General features: G+C 42.7%; 1 protein-coding gene across 1 annotated transcript in view; it reads right to left on the reverse strand.

The window, feature by feature from the left end:
* The window catches only part of LOC104169267 (metalloprotease TIKI2-like), a gene marked incomplete at its 5' end in the record, with an annotated part of 132,130 nt that extends 117,335 nt beyond the window's left edge, over positions 1-14,795 (reverse strand). The window contains one exon of the mRNA XM_009710152.1: positions 14,583-14,795. Within this exon, the coding sequence (XP_009708454.1) occupies positions 14,583-14,795 (213 nt within the window). The remainder of the gene's footprint in view (positions 1-14,582) is intronic.
* Between the last annotated feature and the right edge of the window lie 965 nt (positions 14,796-15,760).

The raw sequence follows: 15,760 nt of genomic DNA on the forward strand, positions 1-15,760 counted from the left end.
ATGGCAGAGAGATAAATTTAAAACCAAGGACTGGGTTTTGTCAACATTTCTCATGCTTGTCCAAGCAACAAGACAAAGGAAGACATCACCTCTAGAGGCACATCATCAGCTACAGGTCCCACTGTACCTTGTGCATTCCTGTATTTCTAATGACTGCTCCATCACCAGCAAAAATAAAACATGCATGTATGTTTCTCTGTGTGTGTGGCAGAGGACAGAAGATAAATGATTGAAGTAAGTATGCCCGTACACAGTAGTGCAACCGCACTCTGAGCTACGACACTGGCCCCATTAATCACCTCTGCTCCTCCCTGTATTGCAGTTCCTTTCCACAGCTGGTGACATACACCATGCCTGGCTTCAAGAGGCAGCTGCTCCTGTTGATTTAAGAAACCCCTTAGATTCCTAATCACCAGGCAGAGATCAGGAAGTCAAGAAAGTCACACGCAATTAGGAAGCTGTTAACTGCAATCAGAATTCAAGGGTTTTTTTTTGGAAAAAAGAAAATATGTTGTTTTAAAAGGATGGGCTAAAGAATGCACCAGAGGGATGCACCATTCCTCTTCCACTTTATCAAATATTTTTGTTTCCATTCAGTGTAAAAATTAATTTTATCATTTTAATGATAGGTATTTGTTGTTTTGAACTGAGAGTGAATGGATGAGACATTTGCTGTGCCAATGGGTGAGGGACTGATCTCCTGATAATAGCCGAATACTGCTACTAGTATTTAAATGTATAGTGTGGTGGATGATGTTGTTGTCTCAAAAGCAGGGTTTGTTCACCCCACTTTTGGGACAACAATGTGACTGTTGAAAAATCCTAACTTCTAATTTTGCTGCTCATCTAGGAGAGTAGCAGTTGGATCAGCAGAAAAACAAAGTGCTACCCATCACCTGGGGTGTGCTCACTTTGTAGTGGGTGCACATGAAAAGAGATAGTTTCTTTCTGTCCAGTCTCTGCAAGCCATGCAGTTTTCTAAGAATCCAACCAACTCATCTCTCTCTCTCTCTCTCTGTCTCAAAATACACACACACTCTACATACTTTCTGTGGAAACTCAGCAATATATTTCATTCAGAGGTGTTCAAAAGAAAGAATATTTTCCTTGACTGAATCAGCTAGAACTCTTCATTTTTTCTATTCCTATTTACTTTGGGTTATGGCTCTCCTATGGACAGTACAGATGGACCCCAAACTCAGTCATTAGCTACACCCTGCCTTTCTTAGTTAAGCTTTTGAGGTTAAAGGAATAGAATATGAGACAAAAAAGAAGTTAAGTCCCAGCGTTGCAGAAATTTCTTCCCCTCCACACTGCCTGTGTAATTTTACTTGAGTCAGTATCCCCAATGGAATCTATGTGTGGGTAAAGCTCTGCACGCACGTCCGAGCTCACAGTGCTGTGGGATGCAGGCCATAATTCTTCACCTTTGAAGTCAGCGGGAGCTTTAGGAAGAAGAAAGAGGAAGGATTGTGGAGTGGTTATGACACTACCCTGAAAAAATGGTTCTGTTCCCATGGGTGATACAAATCTCTTGCATGATCACAAGCACGTCATTTGGGTTTAGACCTTCAAAGGAAACTCAGCACTTAACCTCCACTAAGTATCTTTGAAGCATTTGGCTTTATTCCTCCTGTCTCTCAAGAGTCCATCTGTAAAATGGGGACAGCAAGACTTTCCAACTTGATGTTACATACAAGGCACTGGCTGAATCTAGCTGTTGAAGGATCCAAAGGAAGACTCAAAGGAAGATCCAAAGTCCAAGACAACGCTCAGCGGCAACTTCTCTTCCCACAAATACTTTGTGGAAGGAGGTTGGGATTCTGCTGCAATCATAAGCATAAGAGCTAAAAACATACTTTAGCTTAGAAAAATGCATCAGCCATATCTCAAGATCTGTGTTATGTTGTCAGCTTTGTCTATAGAGACAAAGAAATGAAAAAAAAAAAAAAAAAGAGAAAAGCAAAATATATTGGTGCAGAGTCTTTTATCACATTTAGGGCTTACTGCCAAAGTTCAGCTGAAAATTTATAAACACAAGACTACATTTAAGTACATTTTTGTATTTACTATTTTTTCGTATTTGGACAAATACTATGGGCAGAGGCACGATGCCAGAATTGTGAATATCTATCTGCAAATAATTTCTTTGGACACATATAAGGACCATCAACTTTGGTTAACATTTTTTTTCCTGCTTTGGATCTCTTGGCTACAGTGGAACTGCTCTAGATTCAGTCCAGTATCAAATCACAATCAGATGTGGAGGAATAGCATTATTGTTCCTTCTCCTACACTACATTTCCCAATCCTCTGATAACCATTTTTAGCCTCGTTCTGTTCCAGTGATGCTAGCCTATTTCTGGAATGTGCATTCAAACTGTAAGATTATGTCAATGAAAAACCAATATGACCAACATTAGAATAAAGAGATGCGTGCCCTTTCTTGCCTGCATGCAGGCAGAGGTCTTCTTCAACCATAAGTCTATCTGCAGATGGAGAAGAAGAAGTTGAGATAGGGAAATGGGAAGCCAATCCCTGCCATGGAAAATATAGTGATCTTAAAACCTTTCCTGCTGTTATCTTCCTATATCTTGGTCAACCCTCTTGGCTTCTGAGACTCCTTTCTCCCACTGTCTCTTAATCAGCAGATAATTAATGGCTTTCCAGCCTCACCTCCTGTGCAATGTCCAAACTCCAGACCGCCACAAGTACAGTAGCATCACTAATCCTTGCAGCGGAATCTCTTTAATAATGAAAATGCATTATTTCTCCTTCTCTCCCCAGAGCATTCACAGGCTAAATAGAGAAAACAGGAGGAGGCGTACCCAGGGTCACAAGGGATGTCTATGGCAAGGCAGAGAGTTGGCCATCAGCTTCCCAAGTTCCAATCCAGCAGCTCAATACAAACCCCATCCATCTTTCCCTGACAGAAGGGCTCAGCCTCCACGCTAGTAATCCTTATCTCCAGTTGTTAGTAAGGAGTTGTTCCTAGATCTCACTGACTACATTGATTTTTTTTTTTAACCATGATAAAGATTGGGTTCTCTTTATTAATCTTCTAGTTTATGAGCTTTATGTGTGCAGAGGCCAGAAGACAAGTAAGGGATCCTGCTTTGAAGGATTTTCCCTGCACCACGCAGGTCAGGAACTTTTATACGGTCGACGGCACTATACAAGATAAGGATCTCAAGAGCTGACAGCGTGGCTTACAGGGGCTGCCAGGGAGCCAAAGCAGCATCCTGAAACCTGCTGGCTCCTCCAGCAAACTGAATGGCCCTAAATTCACAGCGGCCCTTCTTGGGTCAGAGGCTGACATCTGATCTCCAGTTATCATTTGTTTATGAAGGGAGGATACCCTCCCGTTAACCTTGACAGGACATTGTGGTTTTTACCGCAGTGCTGCAAAATATACTGCTCTGGACTTGGAAGAAGACACCTGTTTGCCTCTGATTTATGGACCCTTCTGGCATCCAGGAGAGCAATATCCACTTACTGCAGCCTCTGATACAAAGGATTCCAATAGGACAAAGTGAATGGGCTGTGAAAGCAAGCATCTCCTCGAGGAGGACATGGCTGCTGCAGAGATGAACGCTGCTGCTGACTTGACTGGTTTTCCTCCAGTGCTCCTGAGGTTCCGTCCTTCAATGGCCACGGAGGGGGTGCCTGGTTAATCTGATTTAGCCCAAAGCCCAAAGCTGTCAGCTGTCAAGAAAATAAGCTTCCAGCTTGTTATGGAAAAGGGAAACCAGGAAGGAGCTCTGCAAAATGGGTCAAGCATGTCATGATATTGCTTTCTTTTAAGCACTGAAATTTAAAGTAATAGAAGCCTGAGTAGACTGTAAAAGGAGTCTTTAATTTTCAGGGTAAGTCAGTTCCATCACTCCTTTCCCCTTTTCAGGGCAAACATCTGCCCAAGATGGGACTTGAGAATATATTACAGGCACATCCAGCGCATTTTGGAGGCCATGGTCAGGATAGGTATGTCAGTTTGGTGAATTTTGGGCTGCTAAAATGGTTTATTAGAAGCATTCCCTTACACCAAACTCGGATACAGACTCAGGCTGATTTGAAGTCACAGAAAGCTTAAACATATCCCCAGTCTGTGCTCATCCAGATTTGTTCCCACCCCTTTGCAGAAAGTGGAGTAGGTCCCCAGGGACAACTCTCACTGCAGCCAGAGGCTTGCAAGTTTTGAGCACACATTGAAAACCAGTCGCACTTCTCCCACCCACACTCGCCCACCAGCCTCGCTGCTGGCCACAGCTGTCCCCGCACCACAGAGCCCTTTGGGAAGTGCTGTTGGGGTTTGGACCAACTCCGCATTTCCACAGCGGGAATGGATTTTCCATCACATCCCTTGGCTTAGCAGGAGTCTGTAGTGTCCCAAACCTCTGAAAGCAGGGAATAGCCCTGAAAAACTGCAAGGCAAAGGGACAGCCAGCTCTCCCTCAGTGGAAAGTGTGGTCTTGAGAACTGAGGGTTGACCGAAGTGGGGCTTCACAAGCTCTAAACTATTTTCTGGCTTTGAGCCATTGCAACTGGGATGCACTGCTGCAGCTTCCAGCATTTCTGCTCCACTTGGGCATGCCTAATCCTCTCCAAGCTAAAGGCTGACGACTCCTTTTGCCGGGCTGTGCTGCACTGATAAGGCCTCGTTCCTGTCCCGTGGGGGGGGTGTTCAGGCTCCTGGGGCAGCAGCTGAGGTTGGGGTGTCTCACACCCCCATGCCAGTGAGCCCAATCGCTCTTTTCCAATGCACTGTTTCCTCCATCTGCTGTCTCAGAGGAAAGAGGCACAAGGCTAGGAGCCTGCCTGTACCCTTTTCCCTGAAAACAGCAATGAGGAGGAGGAGAAGAGTTTCCTTTCACAAACCAAATATTGTAGAACATCAGAATCCCACAGGAAATATCTGGATGACGCTGGAGGAAAAAAAAAAAGGCAAAAATGCTTTTTGCTTGAAGGGAGGTGAGAGAGGAAAGAAAGCCCAAGAGCACAAGGAAAGCTAGTGTAAGAGCAAGCACATTTCTTGGGACCAGCTCCGGGGAGTCACCTGGCTGTGAGCTAATCCCTGCCCACCCACATTACTGCTCAGGGTCCATATATGTTGCAGATACATTGCAGTTCATGCCAACAAGCTCTCTGTAATCCGTCTTCCCAATTTAAAGATAGCTTGGGTACCTCAGCATGATGTGGCAACTTCAGTGTGAAAACAGAGGTCTTTCTTTGAAACTGAGTTTCAAATTGGCTAGCTCAGGTCTATGAGCCACTGGAGCATCTGAATTTGTAAACAGAGGAAAATTACAAATAGAAGAAGCCATGGAGGGGGAAAGCAGGCTGAAAGCTAGTGAACTCTCTATGGCTAGTGCATGATACTTTTAAAAAAACAACTCTGCAGGTGGCACAAAAGCTGTAGAGTCATTGCTGGCCCGAGTGTAAACTTGCCTGCAGGCAGGGTGGGCTGCAGCCCCCAGATGCCCCTGGCCCTGCAGCTTTGGCCTCTGTCACACCTGCATGGAGACCCTTCCTGGGAGCTCCAAACCCATCCTGACACTGCTGTTCTCCCAGGTGGCACCCGGCCAAACCACCGTCCTGGGCCGTGCATCTCATAAACAGCTTGGAGGAATGATAGTTTCATCCCTGTTAAAAAAGACTTTCAGCAAATCCCTGAGAAGTCATGACCTCCATGTATGTTTTCTATTTGTTTTCCACACCAGTTAAATAGTTGTTTTCCAAGCACTTAGGAAAAAAAAAAAAAAGCAAGCAAGCAACACCAACCCCTCCCCCAAGGTCTCCCTCCCCACCCCAACCCCATCCCTGTTCCCCTTGGTAGCGATGCCAAAATATGCAGCCGGCCTCTCTATCTGAATGACTGTTTTGATTAAAGAAGTCTTAACAAAACACAGTCAGAACAATGATCCCGGCCTCCTTTCTGCAAGCTTCACCCAACTATGCAGTGTATATTTAGGACCAGATTACAGGGACCTGTTCATTAATTGAATAAGGATGACAAGCCGGCAGTGTATGCAAATAAAGGTTTGGGTTTCAGTGGGGAGGGTAAATCTTAACTACCTAATGATACTCCTGCCCCATTTAAAACCCCTTTAACACTGGGATTTTTTCTGAGGCCAGCTTTCACAAGCTTGCAAACATATGGAAAAGTTCAAGTTTTTCTATTCCCCTTCCAAATGCTTTGTTTCCTTTGACAAAGAATATATTTTTTCTGTTCTGACACTAAAACCATCACCTATTATATTGCCATGACACCCAAGTAAAGATACCGATCAAAGGGCAAGGCATGGCAATAAAGTGAAAAAACTGGGGCCAGAAGGTTTGGTTTTGGGGTTAGTTTATTAAAGCATTGCAGTTGTTTTTCCAAAGGTATTTTTCATTTTGTCTTCTGCGACACAGTAGGAGAACAGCTGGTCAGTAGCGGGTACAAACTCACGTTTGCTTGTCTTGAATATCTATTGTTCAGGGCTCTTCGAGTTTCTTCCCATCTCTGTTTAGTAAGATGCTAGAGGAAGCCTGAATGTTTATGTGAAGTTCGCAATATGATTTTAACCCAAGGCAAGCGTGATCCAAAAGATAGGGTTATGTGCAAAATAGCGCATAACTTAGCAAGGAGCAGAAAGCTGGTTAATAACACAACAGCAGCTGGCCTGGACCCGAGACCTCTGGAGCTGACACCCCAAGGCAGCGCTGTGTGGAGATGGCCCTGCCTGCCTCTTCGGTCCTAGCAAAACTCCGGGCTACTTCAATCCAACCAGTCTAAGCTTTCTAGTTATGCTGGCATCTGGAACAAATTAGATGATGACTTTTGAACTAATTTTAATTTTTTTTAAGGTGGGGTTGTTTGAGAGGTCTAGTATAGGATGTAAAGATGCAGAATGTCTCCAAGAAAGCATTTAGAAATGGAACAGGGATCAGCCAGGAGTAAAATAAGGAATAATTCAGATGAAGTTGGTGAAGTAGAGACAAACTAAGTTATCCTTGAAACTGATTTCTTTGCATCTAAGCTGGTGGAACTGTATAAGCCTTGACTTTGGGTTTATCAGCAATCAACTCTCCCAGAGGAGAGAAGAGAAGATTCAGGTCTGAAGTCACCATCAGAGAGCACAACCAGTTTACACTGGAGAACCTGATCTACAGTATTTGGTAATGCACGGTAATAGTGTCAGAACAAGAAATGTTGTGTCAAGGAGTCCTCAAGAACACAGACTTTTCAGATGATGTCTAATACTAATCTTGCCAAGTCAGCCAGGACAACCAAATTGCCCCCTTGTCCCGCTTTTTTCCCCTCCCTGTCATAATGAGGTGACAAATAGATCTTCTGGATAAAACACAAAAGGGAGAAAAAGCATTTTGTATATTCAATCCACAAGATATTGTTAAAAAAACTAAGAAGTCTTTTTCATTTCTCTTGAACAAGTCTTTCCAAGAAACACTTCATAAACCAGCTCTTCAAAAAGAAGGGATAGTAAATGCCTCACAGCAAACATACAGCAATGCACAGAAAGCAGCATGCTACTGCCTTGAACTCCAAATGTTTTTACCAATCACTCTTTCATACTCTCATGGTTTATTCCCTTATTAATAAAAACAGGCAGTCAACAATCCTTAACTTTTTTTTATGTAAATCATCCCTTTTCTGTAGGTGAATATGTTCCTTTTCTAATAATGCAGCAGTCTTTGAAAGAAAAATCTTTGCCTTTAAATGTCTTGTTCCAGTTTCTCTCTGACTTTCTCTCCTCTCTCATTGCTTTCTCCATGGAAAGTGGAAAGAGGAAGGAAGGAACTTCCAAGGTAAGACAACTCTAAATGCAACCATGTAATGAAAATTTTCAAGCAAGAACCTATTTTCAAAACCTGTAGCATGAAAATTATCTGGGCATGTTCCAGATTATTAATTAAAAAAAAATATCTCTGCAGTGTTTTCCCCAGCAGTCACCAACAAGTAGACTTAACTCTCACAATCTGGATCTGTAACCAATTTTCTGAAACACATAAGCCAAAATATAATATTGGTCCAATCTGGAATCCTGTTCTGACATATACGAAAATTAGACTCTGAAAATTCTGGCTGCCCTTCTGTTTTTTTACTTCCAAATGCTCACAAATGCTCACACCAAGACACAAAGCTGTAACTCAGGTGCAAGCGGAAAGAAAGTACAATCCCACTGCAGCAGATCAGGAGCTCTTCTGAACTATGGGAAGGCAACATCTCTCCAGCAGCATCCTGTGCTACAGCCCAAGGAAGAGAAGGTGGGAGACGTGCTCTGCTCACTATCGGGGCACAAGCAGCGATGAGCACACATGTCACCAAACACCCGGGCAGCAGCAGAACTGCCATCAATGTCATTTTAACAAACACTCCTGGGAGCGTTACTGACCCTTTGCCTGGACCCAGAATGAGAAACTCGTGGGACTGGCTCCCTTGGCACCCAGGACAACCTTGCACTTGCTTCGCTGGAAAGCCTGTAATCGTTTTCCCTGGAAGAACAAGAGGCTGTGCCAGTTTGCCTGCACTTTGTTACAGCTGAAAACGATAAGATGCTTCCAAAGCGTTGTGTTACAATAGCTGTGCCTTCGCTTTATGGATTTATCTTCCTTTGCCCTAGATAAAACTCCATTCCTTGGACAAATTAGGTCTGCTTGTCATTCAACACTCTACCTAATGGTCTCAGCTGTGTGTTTTTGCAGTTATTGAAGCTGGGGCATTCCACAGATAGTTTTCATTGATTTGAGAAGTGAGGCAGAAATCCAGTTGTATTTTATCCAGAATGAGAACAGGGCAAGTTAACGATGTAATTAGAATTATCAGGACCCTTAAATCTTAAAGGACAGGTTTAAATGTAGGATGATAACATATTTAAAGGGGTACATAACACAACCTGGTGATTTATAAACAGCAAGTGCATTGTGAAGTGAGGCACTAAACCTTCTATTCTTTAGTTTAGGGAAGCTGACTACTGACATGGGGTTAGCGTATGGATTTCTAATGTCGTGTTATCAGGACCATCGTATTCTTTTCAGAAGGCAACACCCACTACCTGAACACTGTATGTTCACATGAATCCATGGGATTTTGAACTGTGACTCAAGAGGCAACTCAAGATATGGGTGACATCATTCCAGTAAATTATACAAAAAGCTCAGTTATTTCTGAGGGACACAGCTCGAAGAAGGAGGCACAGCGATCCCTGAGCACCTGAAAGGGCTTGAGACATAACTGCAGGCTGTGATGACCACCAAGCAACTTCACTGCATAGCTTGCTTTTCTGTGTAGGATGAAGCCAAGACCTTACCTCTCCTGGCAACAAGAAGATCATTATACTCAGGTGATCATATATCCGGTAAAGTGGGTTAGTCAATGGCCTGACTTGATTTCTCCATTTTGATATCCAATAATGGTTGGGTCCACTGGGACCGTCCACAAAGCCTGCTGAAGGCATGGAAATATTCTCCATTATTTCAATGGGCTTTCAATACAGTCTAACACACAAACCATAAAGGCTCTCTAGATGAAAGATGCTTTATAAGTGGCAGGTATGACTTTTGCATTGTACTGTTAACCCTAAATGGGACAGGTAAATAACAAGTATGCAACCAGTAGAAACTGGCTATAAAGTAAGCGCTGCAGGCCTCTGATATGGCAGATCAGCAACGAGAGAGGAGAAACCATCTTCTCCTGGGACAGGAGCCTCTCCTCGGGTCAGGAGAATGGCTGAGGACAGAAGAGAAGAAATAATAGCTGGAGACCACAGGTATAGTTTTTGGGAAAGGTTGAAGAAGAAAAATCTCAACCTTGGCTTTTCAATTTTCATCTTAATAGAGTATCCATAGGAAAACAAGGAAACATAGAACCAGCTAATTCCATGTGGGCAAAGATAAATCTGCTTTACAGAATTGTCCTTAAAAAATTGAACAGCTCAAAACTGACCATAGCAAGTAACTGCTGCAAGATATCCCTGAACTCAAAACTCAAATGTTTGATTGAATAAAGACCTTTACATCAGATTGAGGGAAGAAAATACAAGATAAATTGTTCTGCACCCTACTTTTTCTTCACCAAGGCTTCAGGTCATTAGGCAATTTCTTAGCTGTCTCAGGTAAGAAAAAGTATCCTCTGGAGGTAGATTATTTTCTAACTTTGCACTAATAGATTTTTTGCATTTTAACGCATCTGCACACACTGACCTCAGTTCCCTTGTGAGAGCGTCAGACAGAATACAGAAGTTAAAGCTACTGATCTAATCCAATGCATTTTTGCTTGTAGGGAACTTTTTTCAAAAGGACAGAAAGAAACTATGACTTCTTTGAGGGATAAAAAGTCTGAAGAAAGAGCAGAAAATACACTTATCCTATCTTTAACTTAGAATACTTTCTCTTAGGTATCATTTTGACTCCCTGCCCAGAAACTCCAACATAAGCCTCTTGATTGCAAAAGTCACAAGAGAATCAAGTGTTTGCAGAAGGCTGTAGAAGAAGGAGAGAAGTTTCCTACTCCACTTTTGGGTCATAGTCTAACTGAGTAAACTCAAGACTCTAAAAATTTTATTAAGTTTAAATAAGGATTTATACGTTTGGAAAAATGGTGCTTGGAAACAAAATTTAAGAAAAAGAGAGAGAGAAAGAAATGAGGAATGTAATATAACTACAGGAAAGCAGAGGTGTTTCCCCCTTTCACTGTTCTTAATTAAAATAAAAAAACCCACCACTGAAACTGAGGAGGATTTGTTTAGTCCTCCACTGTCATCAGTGCTGACAGCTCTGGGATAGGAAAACATTAGGGATTTGAGGCCCTGCTCACACCCCTCCATTTCAGGCACCTTACCCTGGCTAATCTGGGCTTCCCAATCCCAAAGTGGACAGCATCTCCCTGGGGTGGTCCTGTCCCTGTCCCTGTCCCTGTCCCCAGGTGCCAAAGAAGCTGCCCTCTGACCTGGTGCCCAAGCTTCTGCTTTGGTCTAGGAAATAAATAACTTTACCTGCACGTCTCCTCCCAGCACCATCGCTTCTGTGCACCCCCTTGGCACAGAGCCAGTCCCAGAAGGATTCGGCCCTCTCCTCCCAAATGCTGCAGGAGTCAACAAGACTGGTGCTGACAAACTGCACATTTCTCAAACTCCCTTAGGGAGACTGAAGAGGCTCAGGAACCTCATCCATAACACCTTGAGTCAACCAGATTATTATTTCCACTTCTGGTCCTTCTTTCCACTCCAGAATGAGTTTTGCTCTAAAGGCATCTCAGGATCTTGCAGACAGCTACTGAAGACACTCCGTCTCCCAAGATTCACACTAGAGTAATTTAGGAAGTTACTGCACCTAGATAAATACTGCCCACCACCACCGTCCCCATACCAATGTTAGACTTTCTCAGCTACTTCCCCGTTCATTACAGTGACCTAAACCAATGGCTCTAAACTGCGGCAACTAGTGGACAGGTTCACCTTTATTCTGCAGCTCCCGCTAACCTTCAATGGACAAGCAAGCACTAGTAACCTTAAAACCAGCCCCCAAACGAATCCTCAAAGAGTGAGAGTCACAGCCTTCTGCATGTCTCCCTGGCTACGTGGGATGGAGCTGAATTCCTGGCCTCCACCATTCACCTAAGTGTTGAGTTTTACGACTTCATTCCTGATCTTTTGTTCCTTTCTATGTGATATTTCAAAGTTGCGTTAATGGTACTAGCTCCAAGGACCTAGCAGACATCTGAAGAGCAGGGCCAGCAGCTGGATATCATGGAAGAATGGGCACACCTTCTAAAAACACTGTAAAACTCTTGTCTCCCATGATTGGCATGGGTACCTGCCCTGAAGTTTGTGTGATCTCACTTGAGATATTTACAGTTTTTCTGCACTTGTAGACCAATCGTTTGTTGTCACCTGATGAGACCTGCAATACACCCTCAGCACATGATAAATCCCTGTGCCTATATTTAATGTCTCAAGAGAAAGACCCCTTTGGGGATGCTTCATGTGTAATATTCGAGCCAGGCTAATCTAATTTGGTAAACAAATGGCAAAGACTCTCTGTGGCAGACAGAGTCTATCATCCTCACAAAAAACACACAGAATAAACTTTGGAATTACCACAACTGGCAAAAGTTGACCTGAATAGGGTGTTTATTTTAGGTTTTAATTTTCTATTTTATTCTGTTTGCAATTTAAAAAAAAAAACGGTATAAAGTTGGTTTATAAAAACACTAGCAAACAAAAAACCTCTTTACCCAAATTAAAAACAACAACCCAGGAGAGGAAAATACTCCACAAAATTTAGAGTTCTGCAGGGACTAGTATACATATAGGGATTTTAATTTTCCATGGCCTGTAAGTGTTATAATCTCTATCAACTGCGTGCACTCGGGGACCATGACTAACACCAGTGCATGAACTCTTGATTGGTTGTTGGCTCCTTTCTTCTTTCTTTAACGCTGTTTTTAAACTCACATTTGATCCAACAATTTGCAGGGATAAAGAATTTTTTACAGCATTTTGTTCTTCTCAAGTCTAACCCACAGGTCTGTTATAGGACATTGTGTCAACAAATCACAGATGTCTGCAAGTCAATGCAACCAGTGTGAATGGCTACAAGTTGTCTCGGGGACAAAGCCTTCACTGCTGGAGAAATTACACTGATAGAGACTAAAGGACGACACAGGACATTCAGATGCCAGGACTGTCTTCATTAGTAGTCCTTTCTTTGCATCCATAGCAAATACACCACCACACTTTGCAAGAGTTATTTCTCCAAAATCATCATGTGTTTATCTCGTATGCTGTTCCTCAACATTGCAGGAATAGTTACAGCCATTGACTTCTCCAGGATCCTCTGAAGTCATGAGCTCTCTACGCTTTCCAACTCACACACCCCATCTTTAGAGATGTATTCCTACCTGAGTTGCTTTCTCCCTTTACTTTTCAGTGCAAGGCTGTCCAGAACAAACAGCTCTGGCAGCTTTAGTACTACACAGGCTTCTGTTTCAGTACTGCCACGTTGAACACCCCATTATGTCCTGCTCAGTCACGATAAAACAATGCTTCACTTTCTAGGACTGGATTAAGTGGCACAGCAAAGGGGTTTTATCCCATTCATTACCATCAACCATTCTTTCTACTATTTGAAAATGATAACCAGATAGGAAAAAAAGAGAAGACATCACCATTTGTCCAGAATTTAACAACTTCTGACTGTCCAAGCTGATGTCTTTCTGCTCCTGTGGAGGGACAGGCTAGTTCTGTGATAGGTGACATGGAAGAGCAGCTCCAGCTTCCGCTAGGTGTCTTTTACATTTCTACCTAGAACTTCTCAGAGGGACATACAAAACCCCTGGGAAAGCACCCATGTCAGGGAGTGTGGTGGGCAGACTTTGTTACCTTACAGCCACACTGGGGCCCTCCTCGCTTTCCCCGCTGTTCCTCTGAGAAACAAGTGACCCACAGAGCCCTGTGCAACTCAAGACAGTGATGGCAAGGTAAAATGTCTCAGAGACCTCTGCCTCAATCAACAGACTGACCTTACCCTATCTCAGTTTTCTCTTGAAGTCACATAGTTATGCTTGATTTGCATTTCCTAATGGTAAACCACAATCATGATGTAATAGAATTTCATTGGCAAAACACATATAATGCTGTGGCTGCCCCAAAGTTTACACAGGTCCTCTCCAAGTAAGTCACTGCACCTGAGACCGGAACCCGGGAACATTTATCAAAAAAAAGAGGGGTAGGAGATGACATCCAAAGATCAAGTTTCCATAGAATTAACAGGAAAGGAGAAAGAGGAACCTCTGTATTTAATGAGAATCTCAGAGTTTGTGATGAACTATCAAACTGGTCTGGAAAGCATATTTCTCCTCCATTGAGAGCTTTTAATAGCATTGGATAACTAAGATAAACAGAGACTGAAGGGCTGCCTGAGACACATACAAAATTATTGAATTATGACATGTTTGAGAAGTTATTTACTTTATAGAGTATTTACATAAGGTTCACTTCCTCTTCATATATAAGCTCAAGTATTACAAAGATTTTTCCCCTCTCCCTTAATGAGGGGACTACATTCAACAGCCCGACGAACATCCATAATTAACTTTTTTTCAGGCACATTCCTAGGAAAGTTTTCCAGGCAATCCCTTCCTTGTTCCAAGTAACAAGCGATAGGACAAGAGGAGATGGCCTCAAGTTGCACCAGGGGAGGTTTAGATTGGATATGAGGAAAAATCTCTTCACCGAAAGGATTGTCAAGCATTGGAACAGGCTGCTCAGGGAAGTGGCAGAGTCACCATCCCTGCAGGTATTTAAAAGATGTGTAGATGTGGCACTTAGGGACATGGTTTAGTGATGGACTTGGCAGTGTCAGGTTAATGGCTGGACTCAATGATCCTAAGGGTCTTTTCCAATCTAAACGATTCTATGATTCTGCAGAGCACAAGCAATACCAAGGAAACCCCACTCTCTCACCAGGCAAATGAGGCACGTGTGGAAAGAAAACACAGGGCATCAAAAGGAAGAGGGGAAAGAGGAGATGGAGTATAAAGTGATGACCAGGGCACCGCTATTAGAACAGCTGATTTTCCTTACCTGAGAAGTGTCATGGTTGAATATGACAGCATTCAGGTCTCCACAGTTATAATGCTTGATGAGATCTTCAGTGGTATATGGGGCCTGCAAACTACCTGCTCGGAGACTTTCATGTTGGAGCAGAGTCTGGTTTAGGGCAAACAGCACCTGCAGAAACACAGACAAGAAAAACAGGGGAGAAGTTAAAGATAACAAGAAACAAAGCAGCAATGCCTAAAAGGCCAAACATTGAAAAACTCTCCTGCACCTGAAGTCTATTGACCCATTCTATTCCGGCCAGTAACAAGGGCTGGTCTTTAGGCATTCCGAACTGGAAGGGGACTCAGATGCAAGGTCTCCTACTCGCAGAAGACCTTATTATAAAACCCTTGATATTCTGCATAGTTTCACAACACATGTATATTGCTCAGAGGTCACGGTCTGAGAACTTTTAGGCTACCTGTGCTGACCACTCTCTAATGAGAGACATTGGAAGGGAAAAAACTCTAAATTAGGAAACTCCTATTGCCTCTGACTGTTTCCTGTTCACTAGCTTAAATCCAAAACCCAAACTCAGTTGGAAGGTTTTAGATTAAAATCAAAATCTTCTGAACTTCTGAAGTCACAGTTGTTGTATTGGGACTTTCTGTATGCTTCTAGTAGCAGAAACTTTTGGAAATTCATTATTAGTCTCCCTCCTTTAGTCTTTCCCCCTTCACCCACCCTTTTGCAAAGTGAACAGAGACACTGAATTGTAACATCGTCCCAGCAGACTAGTCATATGTCGCCATCCCAAACCTGAAAAAAGCAGAACTCTTTATTATGTAAATTTAGGTATCCAAAAAAAACAAATGTCCTTAAAGATGGTATTTTTCCCCTTGCATTACCAAAAAGGCTACTAAATTTCACATTAATGACCACAAAACTTTTTATATTTATGATAGACTGTAGAGGTAATTTATACCAGTCACAGAATCAAGTCTGAGCTTTTCATGTTCAGCTTTCCAAGAACCTTCCACAGAAACTTGATAAAAAGTAGATGAATAAATCAGAACAGCAGTTAAGAGAGTTTGTCACAAATTACACAAATAAGCAAACGCACTTTTCCTAAAATAAAGTGATATGCAGTGGCTGCAAATTCAGAGTTCTGAAAAATTGTATTGCTATGTCATTTTTCACGAAAAGACTCCTGCAACCCT

This window comes from Cariama cristata, unplaced genomic scaffold (assembly GCF_000690535.1).
Source record: "Cariama cristata isolate BGI_N322 unplaced genomic scaffold, ASM69053v1 scaffold1171, whole genome shotgun sequence".
Classification (NCBI taxonomy): domain Eukaryota; kingdom Metazoa; phylum Chordata; class Aves; order Cariamiformes; family Cariamidae; genus Cariama; species Cariama cristata.